At 38.8% G+C, this 24,660-nt stretch overlaps 2 protein-coding genes across 4 annotated transcripts in view; one reads left to right on the forward strand and one right to left on the reverse strand.

The window, feature by feature from the left end:
* Positions 1-1,832, reverse strand: part of APAF1 (apoptotic peptidase activating factor 1) — a 78,783-nt gene extending 76,951 nt beyond the window's left edge. The window contains exon 1 of the mRNA XM_046646217.1: positions 1,095-1,832. The gene's annotated coding sequence lies outside the window, so the exon portion shown is untranslated. The remainder of the gene's footprint in view (positions 1-1,094) is intronic.
* Positions 392-20,932, forward strand: IKBIP (IKBKB interacting protein). 3 transcript variants are annotated; one of them, XM_046646220.1, is made up of 4 exons: positions 392-507; positions 692-910; positions 8,034-8,151; positions 12,182-14,642. In XM_046646220.1, exons 2-4 carry the CDS (start codon positions 735-737, stop codon positions 13,016-13,018), a joined length of 1,131 nt encoding a protein of 376 aa, XP_046502176.1. In that variant the 5' UTR covers positions 392-507; positions 692-734; the 3' UTR covers positions 13,019-14,642. The 3 variants fall into 3 exon arrangements, with proteins under 3 accessions (XP_046502176.1, XP_046502175.1, XP_046502177.1); XM_046646219.1 differs by lacking the exon at positions 392-507 and having other exon boundaries at positions 517-910; XM_046646221.1 differs by lacking the exons at positions 392-507; positions 12,182-14,642 and adding an exon at positions 20,088-20,932 and having other exon boundaries at positions 518-910.
* Positions 20,933-24,660: the final 3,728 nt, after the last annotated feature.

A 24,660-nucleotide genomic window follows, 5' to 3' on the forward strand; every position in this document is an offset into this window, starting at 1 on the left:
GCGGCAGTTGCACCCCAGCCACTCGGGACTCCGCCGCGGCTATCTCCAAGTCCTGGCGGGTCGCTGACGGCCCAGACTTCCTCGCCGCCGGCTCCCTCACCCCTTCGACCCAAGAATAGAGCACCCGCGTCCACTTAATACCGCCTCCTCTCCGCCCCAGTCCCACAGAGCAGTCAAACCCCGCTGGGCCCGCCCAGTCCGAGCAGTGCACGCCCGCGCATGCAAATAAACACGCGCCGAGCCCCTCGGGGTGCACGCCGCCGCGCGCGCACCCGCTCCAGCTGGTGCCCACGCGCGCACAGGTAGCGCCCCCCGCAGGACCCCGCAGCGGGGGCGTGGCTAAGCCACAGGGGCGCGCCGCGTCCCAAGGAAGGGAGGCCCGCGGCGGCGGCGCGCTCGACGTGGCGCGAGCGGCTCCGCCCCGCCCCCGCGCGTCCTGGCGGCCGGCTCGCGCCCGGCAGCTATGATTTCCTCAGGTTTGCAGCGTTAGCGCAGAGACGGGCGGAGGTAGGCCTCCTGTCCGCCTCAGCTGGAGGACTTAGCAGGCGGGTGGCTGGGATGCGCTGTGAAGCAGCGAGGATGGCCGGCAGAGGGAGGGGACTGGTTTCCGGGCGGCGCCAAATCCGAGAGGGGGCGCGGTCACCGCCGAGGCTGCCGGCGGAGCTCAGGCGGCCACGTCCCGATCCCCCAGGGTGAAGAGGCGGCCTGGGTTTGTCGTCCTCGGGACCTCCAACATGTCGGAGGTGAAGAGCCGGAAGAAGTCGGGGCCTAAGGGAGCCCCCGCGGAGCCCGGGAAGCGGAGCGAGGGCGGGAAGAGCCCCGAGGCCCGATGTGCTGGAGGCGGGGGCTGGGCGGACCCCCGGACCGGCCTGAGCCTGCTCTCTCTGGGGACGTGCCTGGGCCTGGCCTGGTAAGTGTCCGGCCTCCGCTGGTCGCCCCGCTCTTCAGGGCTCCGGCCCCACCCGACTCAGCATCCGGTAACCTCCAACCCCGAGACTTGGGACTTCTGTTCCGCTCCCTCGACCCCAAAGAAAGGACAGCCCAACTTTTTCTTTCCTTTCGCTCGTTTCTTGTAACTCCTTTTTCCTACTTACTAGTGTCGTGCCGGGATCGCTCAACTGGAATTGAGGCTAAGGTTTGGGGAGGAGTCAGCCTTTAGGCGAGGCGGATTCAGCCAAATTTTATTTAGCGCCTGCTACACGTCAGGAGCTTTCACGTTTCTCTAACCCGTTACTTCCCGTCTGCTGTGCGTTTGTCGGGACAAATTTGCCCCGCCCCGCCCCACCCTGTGAATGCCTAATAGGAAAGTTTGCAACCTTACAAGAATTCCCTATGATCTCAAAGCCACAGACGTTCATGATAATATCAAAGTTTGGAGGATTTCTCATATTTTGATCAATGTGCATGCGTTCTGAATTGAAAATCTATTCCTAAGTTACAGATTTGACTTTAGTACTATAAAGCTACAAAAGTATATAGCACTTGTGTTCACCTAAAACTAGACTTTTATAGCTTTTAAACCAAGCGAATAGTGATGTATTGGTATGATAGGACAAATGAATATTAGGAATAAACTTAAAACCAACTTATTAATTTCATTTTCCCCAATCGTTTTCTTTAGGAATAACTATTTCATTTTAATAGTAAGACTGACGCTGTAAATTAGAATGCCCCTCCATTTTTTACCTATTTTTAAAGTATTTAGAAGATGGTTATTCATCTTCAAGAGTAATGGTATTCTAGAAGGCACCCTGGACATCCTCTAGTTTAGAACATTTTTGATGTTCGTAAATTTTAAAGATTTTATTTTTCCTTTTTCTCCCCAAAGCCCCCCAGTACATAGTTGTGTATTTTTAGTTGTGGGTCCATCTAGTTGTGGCATATGTGACGCCGCCTCAGCATGGCCTCATGAGCCGTGCCATGTTGGTGCCCAGGATTTGAACTGGCGAAACCCTGGGCCGCAGAAGTGGAGCCTCGGAACTTAACCGCTTGGCCATGGGCCGGCCCCCTATGTTCGTAAATTTGAAATTCTGCTTTACTGCTGACTCATTCTGAGTCGAAGTTAATAAAAGATTTGTTACAATAAAGTGAAATGTTGATTGTTAAATATTCTCTTCAAAAAAAGATAAATTGTTTATTTTACTAATATGGTATTTTTATTTATGGGACATTATTACTTTGATCTTAAAAGAATAAATGTACTGGATTTACTGTTAAATAAACTATTCTTGTGTCTTAAAATGCATGACCTTTAGGTAAATAAAAAACCCATTTTGTGTTGGGAAAGTTATTCAGTAATAGAATTTAGTAGCCTAAAAGATGTATGTTGCTTCTCTCTGAAGCCTAATACAACTGATTTTAGTTACTGTATTTATTCTCATTAATTATCCAAAAATACATATTCATGTGAGATAAATTACATCACAAAATGTTGAGCTTTTCAATAATTTTGTTAGTCCGTGGGAAAACACACTAATAGGAATGTATAAAGGAAAAAACTCTTGAAAAGCAGACACTTCAGCTTAGGAATTTACTGTTAAGTGCCTACAGTAAAGAAACAAGTTACATTCATTAGGAAGATTTTATTTGAACTGTGTCTGCAAAATCATGAAACAGTGCTCAAAGATTATTCCTAAAATGGACAGATTATATGATTGTTCTTAAAATAGTTGACTGTTAATTGCTCTTGTGAAATCTTTTGCCGTAAGAGTTGAAGTATAAGTACTTTGGTTGCTGTTTATAGCAAATTATTTATTCATGGTAAATTTAGGAATAAGAAAGTATTCTGGGAAGACATTTGCAAGCATTTTCCAAATAAAAAACAAACGTTTGGCATCTCAAAATACTTAAAAGCACACTGGAATTATAAGAAAGCCATTGCAATCTTTACCACTAGAACGCATATTTCAGCATCTAAAAGTGGGTCTAGCAAATCTTTATTGAATGCTTACTGTACTAACACTGTCCTGATGGTTAAAATACAACAGCGAATATATGTGCTATCTGTATACTCCTAAACACAGCTTATCCATCCTCTCACACTTTGTCTGATTAGGTCGAGGGGGAAAGTTTACATCCTTCACTGCCCAAGGAGGATTTCAAGACATCATTATATGTGTCTTCAGACATTTAGTCTTTGGATCCTTGTTTGAAAAGTAAACAGAGATAATGCATAACAAAAGTTGGTTTTGGATCCCAAGTGTGGACCTACACACTGCACATCAAGCCATGCTGTGGTGGCATCCCACATACGAAGTAGAGGAAGATGGGCACAGATGTTAGCTCTGCAACTATCTTAAGCAAACAGGAAGATTGGCAACAGATGTTAACTCAGGGCCAATCTTCCTCTCCAGAAAAATAAAATAAAAAAGTGCTATATTCTAACATTTTCTCCCTGTTAAAGTCCTGATATATCATCCTATGTCAGCTTAACAAGACACTAGTGATACCGTTGCCCAAAATTATATGGCTTGAGTGTTATAATTTGCATACCTCATTTGTAAACTTAAGGCAAATTTTCAGATAAGATGATTGAAGAAATTATGCTTTAAAAAGTTTGAAAGTTGTGAAGTCACTAAATAACACACAAAACCTTACAAGCTTATTTAATTACAGTACATGGAAATTTAGTCAACTGGAAGTTCTGTTGTGAAAATTTAAGTTTCTTTTGGAAATTTCAACAGATTTTTAAATTGCCTTTATAAAAGTTTTTCATAACATTTGTGACAATTATGTATAAGAAGTCAAAAGCTCTTTAAACAATAATTCACGTTTTTCCCTCTATCATCTATCTAGTACAACTTTCTCTATAAATTATACAGCAAAATCTTGGTTAACCCCATTTTCCAGCTTGTTGTTAGTGGAGCTTTGTGTGAAAGACAGGGTTATCCTTTAAACACCCTGCTTTTTAAAAACAGAATATGGTCACTGTTTTCCTGAACATTCAGTATTGTGCTGAAAATGAGGCTATAGTGTGAAACACAGGGCCAAATGGGTACTGACCGTAGTAGCGGCCCTGGAACTCCATTTCTTGCAGAAGGTCCATAATAACAGTTTTCTTTGGTTATTTGCCTCTTTTTCATTATCAAGTTGAGACAGCCAGAGAAAATTCTGTATTTATAAATCCTCAATGAGCTGTCTGCCATCACCTAAGCTTCCTAAAGGAGCTCTGCAGAGGCAACACTCCGAGGAAATGCACGCTGTTTAATCCTACAGGGCCCTGAATCTATGTGAGGTCTGTAGTGATGGATTTTGAAGGAGTCAGAAAGATACCTTTTCTAAGTCCTACACTAAGGTAGCCAGTTAACCCAGCTCCCTTTCTCCTACGTCAATACCTTCAAGGCCTTTACCTATATGAGAGTGAGAAGAGGCCCAGAAACAGGGTAAGAGAGTGCTTCTCTTCCTGTCAGTGGTCTCATCCATCCGTTCCATTCCATCCTTCATTTGCTATAAACCCAGCCCTGGTTTCAAAGGGAGACAGACCTGGGGCTTCTATCAAGTGCAAGTATAAGGGAGGAGCCCTAATCTTTTATACCACTCTAGGCTTGTCAGAGGGATGGAAAAGCAGCTGCACGAAGCAGTCGAAAAGGCCAGGTACTTACAGAGAATCGTTGGTGTGTTACGCTGTAGGCACTGTCTAGGAGCTTTATAATTAAAAACCCGTTTAATCTCTACGGCAGCCATGTGAACTAAGTAGTGGTGTCCCCATTTTACAGATGAGGAAACTATAGCAAAGATAAATTAAATAACTTGCCCAACGTGGTTATACAGCTAGTAAATGGCAGAGCCAAAGTTGCCCAGCTCCACACTTAACCAGTATGATGTGCTGCCTCCCTTTTATATTAATCCAAAGAGAGGCCAAGACCCTAGAAATAGAAATCCCTGCTCTAGAACTATTTGTAGTCCTTTTCTTTTTTCTACTAGAAGCTGTAGCCCTTAACAGACCCTAATTGTTTGTCTCATCTAGACTAGGGAAGATAGAGAGTAAGGAGGCCTTGAACTGTTCCTGTTAGAGTGTACCTCTGGTTCATAAAAAGGAAACAAAGCAGGCCGGCCCATGGCCAAGTGGTTAAGTTTGCACGCTCTAATTCCGCAGCCCACTGTTTCACTGGTTCGGATCCTGGGTGTGGACCTAGCACTGCTGATCAGGCCATGCTGAGGCGGCAACCTACAACAAGAATATATAACTATGTGCTGGGGGGCTTTGGGGAGGAGAAGAAGAAGAAAAAAAAAGAGGATTGGCAGCAGATGTTAGCTCAGGTGCCAATCTTTAAAAAAAAAAAAAGGAAACAAAGCACCTTGGGCACTAATCTGGATGCCAGTTTCAAAAATTACTTTTTCAGAATTGAAGCCGTCTTCTCTCAGCATACCATTTTTGGCTTCTAGAAAATCATCTCTTCCTTAAATGAGTTAATGTTTTATAAACATTTATAAGCACTTAGAATGTGTCTGGCACATCTAAGTGAAAAAAGGAAACAAATGTGTTTTAACTCAGCATTGTACAAACCACTTTTCATTTTTCTCATTACTAGCACTGTCAACTTGATGTTTGTTTTTTCTTATGTGCACTATTCGTATGTAACAATGGTGAATCTTTTATTTTTTTTATTTTGGTGAGAAGCTAACCATGAAAAATCCTGCAAATTATCATTAGAGGTTATATTTCCACTAACATGACACCGTTTTCTTCAAGCTTTTGCTTAATATTTGAATTTTGAAGAGAAGGCAGAGATACAGCGTTAAAAATATTTAATAAGGGGCCAGCCCGGGGGTGCACTGGTTGGGTTCGCACGTTCTGCTTCAGCAGCCTGAGGTCCGCCGGTTTGGATCCTGGGTGGGGACATGGCACTGCTCATTGAGTCATGCTGTGGCAGGCATCCCACATGTAGAGTAGAGGAAGATGGGCACGGATGTTAGCTCAGGGCCAGTCTTCCTCAGCAAAAAGAGAAGGATTGGCGGCAGATGTTAGCTCAGGGCTGATCTTCCTCAAAAAGAAAAAAATTTAATAAAATGAAAAGTCCTATAATGTATTGTTGTAGTGGATCAACCTTCACAAAAAGTCTCTTTTATAATAACGAGTTTATTCTAAATAAACACACTGATTTATAGAATAAACTCATGAGGTAACACTGTGGAGAAATGGATGATAAAACTAGTTCCTGATATTAGACTTTCTTTAGAGCTATCTCTATCCTTGGTCTCTGTCTCCTAGTCTCAGGTAAGCCTATACTACGAAAAGAACCTCTTAAAAGCAAAGAATGAAACAGTGAATCAAAAAAGAATTGTCTACACATCCATCTTTGAAAATTGGAATAATGGCATTTTCTGATAACCGGAAGTTTTGTTTAAAAATTCCTGTTAGCACACAGAAGAAAACTCAATCTGTACTAATTGTGTAACCTCGGCTTAGTCAATTCAGTGTTATCTCATAGGATAGACATTAGCCATCATCAAAAGAAATTTATTTCATCCAACATATGTTTAAAAAGCTGAAAATCTATTTTAGCTTTGGGCAGTTTTGTAGCACCATCTAGCCTAATGATGACATTTATGAGCTTGAAACATCACCACCTTTGCAGTAATGCAAAGTGCAGAAGTCTTTCACCTCTCCATTGAGTTTTGGAATTTTTAAGTATTTGACTTTTAATAGAAGTCAGTTTCACAAGACAGTGTCAATTAGTGGTTCTCAGCTTTGCTGAGATCCCCAGGTAACCTAGGGAGCTTTTAAAATTTACAATATCCTTGTGGTTAAGTTTGCACTCTCCACTTTGGCAGCCCGGGGTTCACAGGTTGGATCCCGGGCTTGGACCTAGCACTGCTCATCAAGCCATGTTGTGGTGGCATCCCACATAAAATAGAGGAAGATTGCCACAGATGTTAGCTCAGTGACAATCTTCCTCAAGCAAAAAAAAAAAAAAAAGAGGAAGATTAGCAACAGATGTTAACTCAGGGTCAGTCTTCCTCACAAAAACAAAGCAAAACAAAAATAAAATTTACAATATCCAAGTCGCATCGCAAACCAATTAAGTCATAATTTCCATGGGTGGGACCCAGGCATCAGACTTTCTTAAAGCTGCCGGGTGTCTCCAATATGCAGCAAAGCTTTTGTCCCACTGGTCTATGTACTCTGATTTAGGCACTCATTTCATATGGTTCTGCTCCACTGCTTTTTGATGACTCAGTAAATGTACAAAGAATTTCAGCTGCTTTTTCTGAGCCCAAAGAATTGAATCAGAGTAGATTAACCAAAATGGTATCAGATCCAAAGCATTTCTTTTGTGCTTGCTCATTCCAAGTCCCATACAAGCAAAAGTCCATTTATTGTTTTTAAGATTAGGATAACTTTTTTAGGCTTCTACCCTTTACGATTTACCAGATGAAGAACAAACTCCAATTTTAGAATGGTACCTGAAGTACACCAATATGACTTGTATTTTTGTATGTATTACGCACCTTGCACTGCTAATGTGTTCTCTTGTCACTTTGACAATGACTGACTCCTGTTTTCAGTTTTGACTTCTGTTATTTTGCAACTTCTAATCATCACCCATTTCTTTCGTTCCACTCCACTGCTTTTTTCTCCTCTCCTACATTTTAATTTAAAAAATTTTTATATAAATAACTCTTGCTTCTGCATTTCAGTGTAAAAAAATTAATTTTCTAGATATTGCCCAAATACGGCCTTAAGAAAAATAGTAGAGATCACATATCTTGCTCTAAATAATTCATCATTTCTTCCTCCACAATATTTCTCGTGCATACTCTGTTACAGATATCACACCGTCTCGCTCACAGGATTGTGAGTGTGAACAGGGGCAGAGTTTCACTCATCTATGCTTGAGTAGTACACTTAAACCAGTAACTACCACATAGCAGGCTTTCTAAATGTTTGTTGAAATAAACTAATAAAAGCTGCCACTACCTGTACCAGAATTCATGTTGTTCCTACCAGAAGTGGGTGTAAAATAATCCTTGAAAATTCAGACTTAAATGGATATGAATTAGGAGGTAGTGATTTTTTCTTTCTTTTCCAGGTTTGTATTTCAGCAGTCAGAAAAGTTTGCAAAGGTGGAAAACCAATACCAGTTACTGAAAATAGAAGCCAATGAATTCCAAGGGCTTCAAAGTAAAATCAGTTTAATCTCAGAAAAGGTAATTATTAATTGGCTTATTTGGGGAGATTTTCCCATTTTTCTTCTCCACTCCCACCCTTTTACCTCGTTTATAAATTCTTTTTTCCTGCCTTGTAGACCATTACTATTTTAACTCTCACTAGTCTTCCAACCTCTTCACGTTCTCCCTTCAATCCAGTTTAGACTTAGATTATATTCTGAAAGGACAGGATTTTTTTATATAACAAACGTTATTGTTTAAAAAGAACCATATGCTCATATTGATGTGACCGCAATTTTGTAATTTAAATGTCAAGTATCTAGAGCACTGAAAATACAGTTAATCTTCAGGTATAAAGTTAGAATAGAAACAGCACTTGGGCAAAGATCCGTCAGTTTTTCTTTCTTTACTCTCCACTTGGTAAGCATATATACATATGCATATAAGAAAAACTAACCTAAAAATAAGTAGATTTTGTAGCCAAATGAAAACTAAAATCCACGTTTATATTGTGTTTCTTCAACCTGCAAATGCAGATGCATTATTACTGTGATTCTTAGAAATGTGAGACAGATTAAAGAATTTTTATCTACCTCGCTTCTCAGGAGAGGGTCAGCTACAATCAGTAAGGCATCCTGTGGGCCTAGTCTGGCTACCAGGGACCAAGCTGTCATTGGGAAACATGCCTTGTTTGTTCATTTATTCATTCACTAAATCTTTACTTGTGTCCTAAGGTAGACAAGGACTTGTGCTTGGCACCGAGGTAAGCAAAGATGTTATAAAAGTAGACAGAAATGAAACAGAGTGTCTAAGTTCTTACAGCCTCATGCACAGGATGAGCATATAATCGCTCAGAAGAGAAAAACCAGGGGCTGGCCCACCGTGGCCGATTGGTTAAGTTCGCACACTCCGCTGCAGGCGGCCCAGTGTTTCGTTGGTTTGAATCCTGGGCGCGGACGTGGCACTGCTCATCAAACCACGCTGAGGCAGCATCCCACATGCCACAACTAGAAGGACCCACAACGAAGAATATACAACTATGTACCGGGGGGCTTTGGGGAGAAAAAGGAAAAAGATAAAATCTTTAAAAAAAGAAGAGAAAAACCACGGGTGAAAATTATGCATCTCCCACCCATGCCAGAGGATTTCGTGGAGGGTGAGTTTAGCTACCTCTGGGAACGAGCTGCAAGAGTTGGTATTTTAACCTAGGGCTCAAGCTGGAATCTGGTTATAGTTGTTGAGGGGCCCTCTAATCAGAAAAAGCATAATGATAGAAAACATACCAGGAGATAGAAACTTCCTATACATACATGCTATTAAAAACAAATTTTGAAGAAAGATTTCTTTTTTAAATGAAAAATTTGGTAGCCATTAAAATTCTTTTTGAAGCATATTTTTAAAATATCATCGTAGGATCCAAGAAATGTTCAGTCTTTGCATAGCTCCTTCTCTCCCAGCCTGCCCTAGGAATAGTTTAACAATAGCTGCCTTTTCACAAAGCTGCCCCCAAAGGCCAGCCTAACTCAGTAGGAGGGGAAAACATCTACAAGTGGGCTCTCATCACAACCGTATGACCTTGAAAAATTACTTGAACTTCTCTTGGCCTCTATTTCATCATTTATTAAATGAGAATAACAAGATTTCTATAAAGATCAGATGAGATACAATATCTATGCAAAAGTGTTTGAAAGTTTTCAAGCAGTAATAAAGTTAAGGTATTAGCTCTTTAAAAAATGAAAAACTGGTAGAATATATTGGTAGCCCAAAAATGCTAGCTGTTGTGGTATACTAGTCGCTATATATTGGCAGATTAAATCTTGAGACCTTATTATCCTGAAAAGGTGATCTTATACTTGTGGTCTACTGGGGTATACTGCCTCCAGATTAAAATGATGCTCTACTGAACAGCCTCCAAAGGACGTGACCTTAGGTGCAGATAAGCTTGCCGCTTCAGAATGCTGCAAATAAGACAACTAAATCTAACGGTATTACCAGTGTACAAGTATTTCTCAGAATTGGTTTTTAAAGGAAGTTCTATTATGGCTACACATATACATTGAAAATAATTTTTAAACAAGATTTCAGAGTGGTCTTATTCTATTAGTCAGGACTCACATGTTGTTCCCAGCTATCACTTGGAACTGCTTTAGGTGTTGATTGAGGTGGGCCCAGAAGGTTTATAGCCATTCTTCTTCCTAAACATCAACAAACATGTTCTTTATACCCTGAGATATGGGGACTACAACAAGGCATAAAACATAATCTCTTCCCCTAGGGAACATAGAAGCTCTCATATCTTCCCCAGGGTAATTCATCATCTGTTAAAGAGTCAGATTTCAGAGTCTCTTCTAAGCCTTTCTTCACTGCCCTCCAGACTTCTGATTTCTCCTCTAAGCATACATTCTCCCCATGCTAATTCTGTCGTGATACAAACCATAATCTATTGTGATTTTTTGTTATTAATTTGCTTGTCTCCTTTACTGCTCTTTAGGACAAACATTGTGTTTTTTATCTCTGCATACCTAGTGCCTAATAATGGAACAGAAGACACTCAATAAATCTTATGGGACTCTAGAATATATGATGTAAAAGATTCAAAGCACTATCTCCCCTATCAAGTTGTGAAGTCAGGGGCTGTACTATATCTATATTTTCTGTCTGTCTAGCACAAGGTCTGGCACAGAGTGAACACTCAAGAATTCTTGAATTATATATGCTAAGTACCAAATAGTTGGCAAAAACATAATACAATAGGTGCTACAGGAGTTCAGGCTGTCACGGCTCAGGCTGTGGAAGAATGCCGCACTGAGGAGCTGAAATCTGGTCTGAGCCTTGAAGGAAGAACACAACTTAACTAAGCAAAGAGGAGGGAAAAATAGCATAGAGAGAGGTTATGGAATTTAGGACTTTACCCTAGAAGTATTAGGAAACATTGTGGGTTTTTTAATGTTGTACCATGGTGTGCATAGCAGTTTTTTTTTTTTAAGATTGGCACCTGAGCTAACAACTGTTGCCAATCTTCTTTTTGTTTTTTCATGCTTTTTTCTCGCCAAATCCCCCCAGTACAAGGTTGTATATTTTAGTTGTGGGTCTGTGTAGCAATTTTTAAAAGCTTAATCTGGCTATGGTGTTAGAATGATTTAGAAAGGAAGTAACTGGAAGCAGATATTAGATAATACTTCTGAAATATTTTCCTTGATCATCAAAATCTAGTTTGGGTGCCCTACCTAAATGCTTCTATAGCTCTTGCCCTGTCATAGCTCATATAGACTTGGCTTTCTCCCCAGTTAAACTAAGCTACTTAAGGGTAGAAGTATGTCTTGTACAGTATTATGTCTTCAACACAATGCTGCAAACATTTGATAAATTAATGATCATTTCTATGCCTTCCTATATTCTGTAAGGTTATATCATCTATGTGTGAGTGTAGACCAAAAGAGGTCCACGACCTGGCTCTTCTACATTCTGGACACATATTATAGGAGATGCCAGGAGTTTACCGTAATTTACAGATACTTAGAACACTTTCCCATTTGACATTAGTTGTCTCAGTTTTGCCTTTGTGATATCTGTAAGATCTGATTCTGGTACCTTCTCTACAAGAGGTCAGTCAACAAATTTTTTTCTCAGGCAGAAACTTCCAGAACCATAGGATTTAGGAAAGTTAACAAATTTTATAACTAAGTTGCAGTTTATAAAAAAGCCAAATAACCATAAAAATTACAACTAAGTTGCTTTCCATCGGAGTGGAAAAAAGAGGGAAATGTGATCTACTTCAAACTTCTGTAACATTATTTTTCTCTTGACTATCCCTCCATAAAAATCTGCAAATATTTAGGACTGTAAACTCAAGTGTATATTTTTTCTACCATAGCACTAATCTATTAAATTTTTTAAAATATTTTGACAACTATTAAAGTAATAATTGTTTTTGTCAGTATGATTCTTATATACTTGGATATTTTAGACATCTTCAGAATTTGAACTTGCCACATGATTGTTAGAGTGTGTTTCCCTCATATAAAAGTTATTAAGTAGCCTTGGGAATTGTTTTGTGTTATAAATGCAGCTTGAGTCTACTGAAAGTATCCTGCAGGAAGCTACATCATCCATGTCTTTGGTGACCCAGTTTGAGCAGGAAGTGTCCAGCCTCCAAAGTATCATGCATGACATTCAGAATAGTGAAGAGATGCTCATTCAAAAGATGCAAAGCCTTAATGAGAAATTCCAGAATGTTACAGATTTCTGGAAGAGAAGCCTAGAAGAAATGAATGTTAATACAGACGTTTTCAAATCAGAATCAAAACGCATACGTTCTCAAGTTACTGTCCAAATTAACTCAGCTGAACAAGGAATAAAATTGCTCACTGAAAGACTAAAAGATTTGGAAGACAGCACATTAAGGAATATTAGAACAGTGAAAAGACAAGAAGAAGAAGATCTTCTGCGAGTAGAGGAGCAGCTAGGCTCTGACACAAAAGCAGTTGAAAAGTTAGAAGAGGAACAGCATGCTCTCTTTGCCAAAGATGAAGAGCTGACTAATAAACTTTCCAACTACGAACCCAAAGTTGAAGAATGCAAGACACATTTGCCAACAATTGAAAGTGCTATTCGCTCTGTCCTCAGAGTCTCTCAGGATCTAATAGGGACAGAAAAGAAAATGGAAGACTTGACTATTCAGATGTTTAATATGGAAGATGATATGCTGAAAGCAGTATCTGAAATAATGGACATGCAGAAAACTCTTGAAGGAATTCAGTATGATAATAGCATATTAAAGATGCAAAATGAACTGGATGTTCTAAAAGGAAAAGTTCATGATTTTATGGTATATTCAGGTACAAGAGAAAAGGGAACTTTAGAAGAATATAATCTAGAAAATAAAGGAGTTGATAGTGATTTTTAAATGCACTACATTTATTCTGATGAAGCATATTGTTGTATGTAAATTGATTATTTCCATGCTTTTGTGTTACTTTAATATGCTTCACTTATCCTACATTATTGGAAAATGAGTGAGATGTCCACACAAACAGGTTATCTAGATAATCAAAGCTTCTCTTTTTAAGCAATAAAACTTATTTCATTTTATCCATTTTAAATAGAAATATTTCTAAAATATATATTCTTTTTAAAACAATATACTTAATATTTTTTTATCTTTTTCTAATAATTAATGGACATCATTATGAATTTTACCTATGATATTGGACCCAAACGTATTAATGTCTCTAGGAGCTATTGAGGAGTGTTTACCTCCTCACTAAATGACCCCTGTTTGCTATTTTCAAACTTTATGTCTATTTCCTGTAGCTTTTCTGTCATCTGAAAAGGTGACCCACTGACCTGATCTTAACTGTCAGGTTGGTTGATAATATGCCTGCCTCAGCCAGTTCTTCATTAATTTACTTCAGGCTAAGAATCTAGACAACCAAGTTCATAGGAATTTTGTCTAAAATATGAGCTAACATGCCTGAGGGAGAACCTAGGGAGCTTTGCTATGAATTAACATGTACTTTTGAAAACTCTGGAGCCTGGGAAACGTTTTTACTTTTTGGTGAGGTTCTAAACTGTGTTACAGATTCTGATAGGAATTTTCAAATGAGTAAATATGTTTGTATTGAAGCCTTTTCCTATGAATTAAGTATGTGTGCCTTGAAGGATGGACTTTTGGAATATCTTTGTATACCTGGGCTTCCTTTTTTTTTTTTTTTGAAGGTTCTAACTGTGTTTCAGACTCTTGAGTTTGCTAGATACATGATCTCCAGATAAATTCTTCTACTTCAAGAAAAATACACCAATAAGCCTGTGGCCTATTTTAAAGAGGAAAAAGCAGTATAATGAGAAATGATGATAATGATGGTAATTGAAAGTATGTTATTATTTTAAAGAGTCCCCAAACTAATTGCCCAACCAAACTTGTTTCACATAGTGATTTTATTTTACTCAAAATTACATAATGGAGTCACAAGGAATAAGACATGGACACGCTGAGGTGAGATTAAGGGGAGGGCTAGCTAGATTTTTCCAATAATGATCATCAGAAATGAGCAGGGTTGGAGGAGCACATAAGACTTTTGTTGGTAAACTCGTGTCAGGAGCATCTGAGATTAGTGTTGAAAACTGAGTCAACTGCATGTGGAAGTAGTGTTCTTATTTGTTTCTTCTTGTCAGTAACCAACTGTAGTCCCAGTTTTATAATGCAATTTCAGCAGAATTAAACACAAAGAACTTGAAAACAGTTACAAAAAGTAGTTGTGGTCAGGTAGTTTTACTGTGTAAATTTGCACACTTTTTGGGAAAATCCCAAACAAGTTCTACTTTGGGGTTAGCAGGGCCTATGATAGACAGCCATGAGTCATAAAAATAAGCCTGGAAGAGTGCTACTATTAAGGAGCGTAGCATTAATTTCTGAAATCTTAACATTAAATTTCTTGACTTCTGAACGTCTAAGTTCTTGTCTGTGTACACTGGCAAAATTGTGTTTGTTTACTTTTATTTTCATGCTAATAAAATAGACTATAAAGTTAGCTGGAAGTTTGTTGTTTCAACCTCTGGCCTGTCAGGGCAGATGTGATCTCCTGTACTCTTCACTTTTATTCGTTTATTTTTTTTTGCCTATCACCAGATTTGATACATCATTGTTAACTTGTATATAGCATAGTAACGGTTACAAAAAGTAAATGGAAACAGAGTGGCCACTGTGCTCTGTAGTGACAGTTACAAGGGAAAGAAAAACTGCCCTTCTACAAGTATTTCATGAGAAAATTATTGAGTACATGTATAAACACATGTATGCACATGTACATATTCCTTTACTCGGGTTTTCCTGTAAAACATTGCCACTAGAGAGATTTAGACATACTTAATTTGTCTGTCTTTGTTTCTTACATTCATTTATTTAACACAGATACTTGACATTTCAAAAACTTCCCTATGTATCAAATATTAAGTTACATTTGTAGTCTTTCCTTTAAGGAAGATTACCATATTTTAGAGCACATTTTTGTATCTTTGTAGTTGATAATAAATTTTATATCAATTAATTTCTATGAGTACGGGGTCCATTTTTTTTTAATTTAGCAATATAAATCACTTCTTTAAAACAAACACCTAATTTTTTTTAAACTTTTGGATGTAAAGTTTAAAAGTATATTTACAGTAATATTGCCTTAAATTTTGCTTAATGATTAGAGCCTGTTGATTGTGTACTTTTATATTTTGTGAAAATGAAAAATGTTGATTTATTAGCCTTTATGTTTCATAGAAAACTAAACTGTAAAATACAAAGTTAATTGCCTATTTTTAACCTCATTGTAATTGTAGACCATTGTATGAATCTATAATCTTGAGCAAAGCTTAATATGAGGTCATTATAAATAATGATGCTGTAAATTCACCAAACAGTTGGGGAAAAAAAACTCCTTTCTCTATAGATTTACCTCATATTTGCACAGTTGTCAAAAATTCTGCATGGGCCGGCCCAGTGGCCGAGTGGTTGGGTTGTGTGCTCTGCTTCCGTGGCCTGGGCTTTCACTGGTTCGGGTGCTGGGCATGGACATGGCAACGCTCATTGGGCTTGCTGGGGTGGCGTCCCACATAGCACAACCAGAAGGACTTCCAACTAGAATGTACAACTATGCCCTGGGGGTTTTAGGGAGAATAAGAAGAAAAAGAAAAAAGCCTGGTGCTGGCCTGGTGGCACAGTGGTTAAGTTCACACGTTCTGATTCTTGGTGGCCTGGGGTTCGCCAGTTCAGATCCCGGGTGCGGACATGGCACCACTTGGCAAAAGCCTTGCTGTAGTAGGCGTCCCATGTATAAAACAGAGGAAGATGGGCATAGATGTTAGCTCAGGGCCAGTCTTCCTCAGCAAAAAGAGGAAGATTGGCAGTAGTTAGCTCAGGGCTGATCTTCCTCAAAAAAAAAAAAAAAAAATGCCTCTGCAAATTTACCCAGCATCAGTTTGTTTCAGTTCAGCTATGAACTATTAATTTAATACAAATCAAAATGCTCCATCCAGCTTTACGCAGCAGGGGAGGAGAGAACTAACATTTTGGAGCCTATTCTGTGACACTGCTAGGAGGTCTACATTCATGTCATCATCCTAACAGCTCCATGCACTGAGTCCCTACCATGTCCCAGTCACTGTGCTCGGCATTTGATGTATCACTAAGTCTCACTGCAGCTTTGCTAGCTATGAGACCCATTTTACAAATGAGGAAATTGAGGCTCAGCAAAATCTTTTTTTTTTTTTTTTGAGGAAGATTAGCCCTGAGCTAACATCTGCTGCCAACCCTCCTCTTTTTGCTGAGGAAGACTGGCCCTGAGCTAACATCCATGACCATCTTCCTCTGCTTTACATGTGGGACGCCTACCACAGCATGGCTTGCCAAGTGGTGCCATGCCCGCACCCAGGATCCGAACCGGCGAACCTGGGCTGCTGAAGCAGAACATGTGCACTTAACCGCTGCGCCACAGGGCTGGCCCCAAAATCTTAATCAAGCTGCTGTGTCTGTCCAACTCCAGAGGCCACTGACCTCCCACTATACAGTGCAACCTGCTGCTGTTCAACTAGGGGAGGAAAAAAATCACAAGAAATCTGCTGTCAGTAGAACTATCTTGAGAATTCAAAAAGCTATAATTTAGCCAAATGTGTCTACTACCATGTCACCCTTAAACTAGACTATAAGTCACTCAAAAGTTGTAACTGTGACCTAAACTTGTTTGGGCCTTTGGCATAAGAAGGAATCAATAAATGTTCAGGGAAGAGTGGGAAAGTAGTGGAGAAAGAGCCCTAGACTGGAATCCTAATTTGGCTTTGCCACTAACTATATGTTCTTGGGCACTTTATTTTGGGGCTCAGTTTTTAAATTTGTAAAATGAGGGAATTGTACCAAATAATCTCTGAGATCCCTTCTGGCTTTAAGTGCTTTTAAATTTTAGAGATCAATAAAATTTCCAGATCCTTTAGTATAATTCAAAGATCCTAAAGTTTTTGGAAGGCCAATTGGACCCAGAAATCATTCCCTTGAACCACGTTGTTATGCTTGTAGATCGAGACGGTATTTAACATCACAGCACAGCATCTAGCTTAATACCTTGCATATGTGATAGGAACTTAAATATTCAAATACCCGGCTAAATCTTTTGAGCTACTGATACAGTCTCCTATCCTTCTGTCCGTCCTAGGCAAATAAACAAGCTGTAGGTAATTTTTAAAAATAATTCAGTAAAACAGTTTCTAGACTATCCCTACACTGTATGGAGTTTATATTTTAGTGAAGATCAATAGAAGTTCATGATAAATTGCCTTTATAAGCTACCAAGTGAAACACAGAGGTTTACTAGCAGCTTCTTAATGATCTGATCCTTCTAAGAATAAACTTAGCTCTCTCTGAGGTGTCTTTACTGTGTAACTCTATGAAGCTAAGTTTACTCTACTAGAATAGATACATTAATAGAGGATAACCTAGTAATGAAATAGATAAAAGTAAGCCATCTCCTTTCACCTGTGCGAGTCTCTGTTTCAGCAAATACACGTAATTGCAAAACTTTCCCCTTAAAAATAAAACATGGTGGGGCCGGCCCAGTGGCACAGTGATTAAGTGCGCACATTCCGCTTTGGCGGCCCGGGTTTGCCAGTTCAGATCCCGGGTGTGGACATGGCACGGCTTGGTACGCCATGCTGTGGTAGGCGTCCCACATGTAAAGTAGAGGAAGATGGGCATGGATGTTAGCTCAGGGCCAGTCTTCTTCAGAGAAAAGAAGAGGATTGGCAGCAGTTAGCTCAGGGCTAATTTTCCTCAAAAAAAATAAATTAATTAATTAAATAAAACATGGTTTTGCAATCACTACTTGATTTCCTTCCTATTTGTGGCTATTGCTTAATGTGATACCCACAGTAACATTTTCACAATCTCACTTCTCTACCAAAGAACATTTTGGGTCACCTTCCTCACTGATAACTAATGTAGCATAAACTTATTGAGGAGAAAAATCCTAAAACATATTTTGAAGCCAAACCTATGTGCTGGGGCAAGGAGGGGTTATTGCTGCTTTGAATTAACTATTCTACGGCCCCATTTCAGCTTGTCATTTCTTTGCAACTCTGTAGCTGCTCCTTTTTTGAGCTGCCATAAAAATAATATTCCAAGCATATTAAATTTTTATTTGCATTAAATAAAACTAAGTCAATGTTACCAAAATAGTCTCAAAAGGTTAACTGAGCAAACTAAGCAAATGTAATTTAAGAAGGGTGATTCGTAAAAAAAATATTGAAGAAATGGCCAATTATTTTGGAAAAAACTTGATGTCTTTAGATTAAACTGCTTATCTTATTTTGTAAAAAATGTTTTTCAGTCTGCATATTTGCTTTTTTATTCCATGTTTTTTCTGGATTTTAAATCCATTTATTATTTTCTTTCCCAAACTAAATTACAAACTCCCAGAAAGCAGAGACAGTTCTTGATCATACTAGCACATACTAGCACAGTAAATATTGTTGAATCAAAATGGTTTTGATTATCAGTAGAAAGCTGTAGACAATCTCTACTTTAAAACAATGCTTTCCTAGAAAACGAGCTCAAAGTTAAATGTGCAAAAGTCAAACGATTACATACATATTGGAAGTGAGATTCCCTTTTTCAGTGTAATCACAATGTATGTCTGTCTTCCGACACAGGCTTTGACAATATAGTTTACATTGTTCTTTAATTTTTTTCTTCATAGTTGAGCACACGGCATTAAATAAAATTAAGTTAATGTTACCAAGATAATCCCACAAGGTTAACTGAGCTTGTTAATCTTCTTGTTGAAGCTTAATAGTCTCACCTGAAAATTCCTATCTTTGTTTTATTTTTTTGTTGTTGACTATATTTGACATGTAACATTGTGTAAATTTAAGGCATACAGTGTATTACTTGGATACGTTTATATATCCAACCATGAGAAAGGAAGATATCCTGCTATTTGTTACAACATAGATGGACTTTGAGCACATTTGTTTTAATTTTCAATTTTGTATTGTTTATGAGACTTACCCATATTATCACTGTAACAAGCATTTTAATTTTCCCCTTTCCCTCTTAATTTTATTAACTGATGGCACAATGTAATACAATTTCAAATATTGGAAATACAGTAAAATAATTCAACTTCCCCAAAACTGCTGTATAAACACGCGCACACACACCACCACCGACAAAAACAAAAAGAACAACTTGAAATGTTGCCAGGCACTTGTGTGGCTCAAAATGTTCATCAACTAATGTGACCAAGTTAAACCAAAACGACAATTTGGAGATAGCAGTATACAATGGATGGTGGGGAAGGAGGGTGGCATTGAAACATACAGAAGTTGAGAACCACTTGTATTGGGAATCATGGAATTTTAGAACCTTGGAGATAGTTATTTGCTTGTTGTTTTGTTTTTACATGTCTGTCTTCTCTACTAAACTACTGTTTATTCAAGGTCTCATGGATAGTTAGATACTCCAGAAAATTATTCTTAAAAGTGACAGGACAATAAAACACGTCCACATAGAGTCTTGGACCTTGGTCTCTTCATTCTAGCTCTCGTTATAACTACAAACAAACTTTGTTTCAGAAGTTATGTTGCCTTCTTTGACCCCCCAAATTTGCCAAAGCTCATCTAGAGGAGGCTTCCTCCTCCCTTCTCCAGCAAGTGGAAAAAACACAGCACTGCCTCTTATTTAGCTCATTTTGCCACCGTTCAGAGGACTGATGGAGCAAAAATAGTAACTGAAAAATGCCATTTCCTGTAACATTTTATGAAGTTTCCTTAATGTTTTCCTTCTTATTCATTAGTGACACACTTAATACATCTTTTACCAAATGCTTTCCAGAAGATCAGTAACTGAGTTATAGTTAAAAATAACACCTAAACTTTAAGTTGAATTTTAAATGTTAAGCTTTTAACCAATTTAATTATTGTGGTATTGCATTTTTTTATAGTGTAAGAAGTCTGAAGCTATCATGGAACAACTGAAGTCTTTTCAAATTATTGCTCGTCTAAAGCGTCTACAGGAGGAAATTTATGAAGTGAAAACTTGGTCCAACAGGATAAGTGAAAAACAGGACATAGTGAACAACAATTTGACAACTCTCTCTCAAGATGTTACAAAAGTAGACCAAAGTACAACTTCCATGGCAAAAGATGTTGGTCTCAAGATTACAACTGTAAAAACAGACATGCGACGTATTTCAGGTTTAATAACTGATGTAACATCATTGACAGATTCTGTGCAAGAACTAGAAAATAAAATAGAAAAAGTAGAAAAAAGTACAGTAAAAAACATAGGTGATCTTCTTTCAAGTAGCATTGACCGAACAGCAACGCTCCGAAAGACAGCATCTGAAAATTCACAAAGAATTACCTCTGTTAAGAAGATACTTTCTGAGCTAAAGAGTGATTTCAACAAGCATACAGATCGGTTTTTAAGCTTAGAAAGTGACAGAGCTAAGGTTCTGAAGACAGTGACTTTTGCAAATGATCTAAAACCAAAGGTGTATAATCTAAAGAAGGACTTTTCCCGTTTGGAACCATTGGTAAATGACTTAACACTACGCATTGGCAGGTTGGTTAAGGACTTACTGCAAAGAGAGAAGGAAATTGCTGTCTTAAATGAAAAGATATCTAATTTAACAGTAGTCCGAGCTGAGATTAAGGATATAAAAGATGAAATCACACACATTTCAGATCTGGATTAAATTTTTTTTTGGGGGGGGGGGGGTCTTGAGGAAGATTGGCCCTGAGCTAACATCTGTGCTCATCTTCCTCCATTTTATATGTGGGATTCCTGCCACAGCATGGCTTGATAAGCAGTGCTAGGTCCATGCCCAGGATCCGAACTGGCGAGCCCCAGGCCACCAAAGCAGAGTGCACGAACTTAACTGCTATGCCACCGGGCTGGCCCCTGGATTAGTTTATTTTTTTAGATTAGACTAAAGTAACTTTTTTTTCTATGGGACCTCTGTCATGTTATAAAAAAAACAAGAAGTCATAAATAATGAAATTTTGGAGTAAATACCATTTTACATTTGATTCTCTTTTGTACAGTAAAAATAAAATTTTTAAAAGGGTTGAAGCACTTGATTTTCAAAAATAAGTATGCTAAAACATATACTTGCAACTTTATATAACAAGAGCTTTATGCATCCCCTGGACATACTTAACACACACACACTCAGACACTCAGACAGTGGGGAGAAGCAGTATCTGTCATGCCAGTACTGGGAAATCTAGATGGGACAGGATCTGAATCCCAATTGCCCTCACTGAGTGCCAGAGAGCATACTATGTGTGGTTGGGGCCCTAACTGGAGAAGTGCCCATCAGGATCAGGGCTGTAGCATTCATTATCCATGTAGAGGAAGAGAAACTGAAAGGTCACAGCCAGGGAGCTGCAGGAAAAGAATCGTGTGAGCCTTCCTGGGTCCTTTTCGGCTTTGGAAAATGAGAAAGTTACCTAAAATGGGGTAGGGAAGTGGCATCTAGAGCAGGGTTTTCGGTGGGGGGGGGCCCTTGATAGAGGCTTCCCCAAAGCAGCACAGTTCATGTGGTGATGATGTGACCAGAAGCACCCAAAGCAAAGAAGGAGGTTCTAACATTTAAAACAGCATTAGCAATTCCAATTCTAGAAAATTCTAGAAAATGCAAACTAATCTACAGGAGCAGAAAATAGATCAGTGATTGCCTGGGGACAGGGATGGAGGGAGGTATAGATTATAAAGAGGCACACGGAAATCCTGAGGAGGGAAGATGTTTATTATCTTTATTGTGGTGATGGTTTCTCAGGTATTTACATGTGTCACAATGCATCAAGTTATACTCTTTAAATATGTGCAGTTTATTGTACATCAGTATTCCTTAACAAAGTTGTTGAAAAAAGTTACAATAATCTAAAAAAGCAAAAAAACACCCCACACAGCATTAGCCCGTTTCAAACATCTAGCATGAAGGGTATTGAGATGCACAGAGCTGGTTACCTCAAAAATAAGAGTTTATGAATTCTTATACCAGAATGGCTTGTCCCCATGCTGTGGAGTTTTTGCCATGGAAGAGTTAGCTACATCCTCTGACTTGGTTGGCTTTCTCCAAACTATTGATGAGGAAATACTTTATATATTCATGTCTTACTTGAAAAATTTAGTCCCTTATTACCAAAACCTTCTGTATTCTGAGAAAACCTCCAGAGAGACCAAATAGGATATGTGTGTGTGTGTATACACATATGAGAGAGAGAGAGAGGAGAGAGAAAGAGATTTATTTTATAGAATTGGTGCTCATTGGCTCATATGATTATGGAGACAAGTCCAAAATCTACAGGGTGGGTTTGTCAGACTGGAGACCCAGGGAATAGCTGATGTTCCAGTTCGAGTCCAAAGGCTGTCTGCTGGCAGAATTCCTTCTTGCTTAGGGGAGGTCAGTCTTTGTTCTATTAAGGTTTTCAACTGATTGGATGAGGCCCACACACATTATGGAGGGCTATCTGCTTTACTCAAGATCCACCAATTTAAATTTTTTTTTTTTTTTGGAGGAAGATTAGCCCTCAGCTAACTACTGCCAGTCCTCCTCTTTTTGCTGAGGAAGCCTGGCTCTGAGCTAACATCCGTGCCCATCTTCCTCTAGTTTATACGTGGGACGCTTACCACAGCATGGCTGCCAAGCAGTGCCATGTCCGCACCCGGGATCCGAACCAGTGAACCCTGGGCCGCCGAGAAGCGGAACGTGCGAACTTAACCGCTGCGCCACCGGGCCGGCCCCCCACCAATTTAAATTTTAATCTCAGCCAAAAACACCCTCACAGAAACACCCAGAATAACATTTGACCAAATATCTAGGCACCATGGCCCAGCCAAGGTGATACATAAAATTATCACACCTTGTCACCTCTATCTCCCTTTTAAGGAAGGCTATGGGATATAACTTGCTGGTAAAACAGTTCTCTCACCTCTGACCTGTCTCTGTTCCACCTCTGTCTAGTGTCCAGACACTTGGGTTATAGGTACAGCTAGAACAGGTTGAACAAAAAATTAGTAAATAATTGTCCATAAGTAAAAGCTGGGTATGTCATATTTTCAGATGTTAGTGCTGTCTTAAAAGCAGTCTTAACCTTAGCCAATATAGCCCTCTGGTGTTGAGATCATGGGTCTTGAAACAATAAATTGCTCCTCACATGAATTATTTTCCATCTTCAAATCTTCATATGCTGCAGTCCACAAAGCAAGCCAGCTTATTTGTACATCAAGTCAGTTTTAGGTAGGAATTATGTATCTTGTGTAGGACACACATCCCCTAGGCTTTCATTCAGTATAGGAAGCCTTTAAGTGACTGTTGCATGCATGGCACTTTAGAGTCGATAAAACACAGATGTAAACTTCGAAATGATGCTAGGAAACTCAAGTCATATTTTAATAACCAGAAGATTCATAAACCATATCAATGGTGACGTTAACATCCCACACACTATGAACACTTCTGAGACTGTGAAGTCAGGGCTGACTTGTAAAAGAGATAAATGATTCAATAGATAATATCTGATGTAAGAGCCGTTAAGAGTAGCTGGCTTATTAAGGTAACCATCATCCTTTACTATATCAGGAGAGGTGCAGCATTCAACTGTGAACTACAGATTCCTCAGTTTGAAATCAATTTGCTTCTTAACCATGTGGCATCTGAGATTTTTAACAATTATTTTGTGATTTATCTCATAAATAATAAAACTTGTTTAGACAATATTATATAATTTCTTATGCCAAACAGTGCATAACTCTTAATTTAGCAGCAAGGCTGCCATGCACCAAACTTTATGAACACTGTGGACATTATTTATCCCCAAAAAATGATGTCACAGAAATGTTAAACTCATTTTAAAATATGGTTAAGACATTTTGCAAAGCTTCCAGACAATGGAGATTTGGTTAGGCTGCTACTTCTCTTTCTGTTCAATTTTGTTGTACATGTCACTAGGTATGCATAATTCAGCAAAACTCAAGCTTTCTCAGTTTCAATTGTTCTTAAAGACAATTTGAACTACACCTGATCCCTTTGGAAACTACTGTGCAATGCTATTTTGTCCCAGGATTAGGAGATAATTCAATTAAACTACTAGTCACATATACTCATTCCACTGGGTTCTGCCTTATGGATTGACATTTTATTAAACCAAATGTGATAAAACAACTCTGTAATTAAAATTTCCTTACTAGAATCTTTATTTTCAGTATGAATAAACTTTAAAATGTGAAATGGGTATTCACAAAATTTAAATGGGCATTATACTTGAATTTTGAAGAGGAAATGGTTTTCTCTCTCAGAAAGTTCTGAAATACATCTCTAACTACAGATAACAGGCAGTTCTTGACAGCCTGAACACATCATACTTTATATCAATACCCACAAGTAAAACCTATTGTCTCTTGAAAACAAAACTTGAATCCTACGAGGTTGGCAGTGGAAATCTGTCTCATAGTGAAGGCTGGCTGAACTGCATACCCTGAAGTTTTCAAAGCCCCAGTCCACTCTT

This window comes from Equus quagga, chromosome 19, assembly GCF_021613505.1.
Source record: "Equus quagga isolate Etosha38 chromosome 19, UCLA_HA_Equagga_1.0, whole genome shotgun sequence".
Classification (NCBI taxonomy): Eukaryota; Metazoa; Chordata; class Mammalia; order Perissodactyla; family Equidae; genus Equus; species Equus quagga.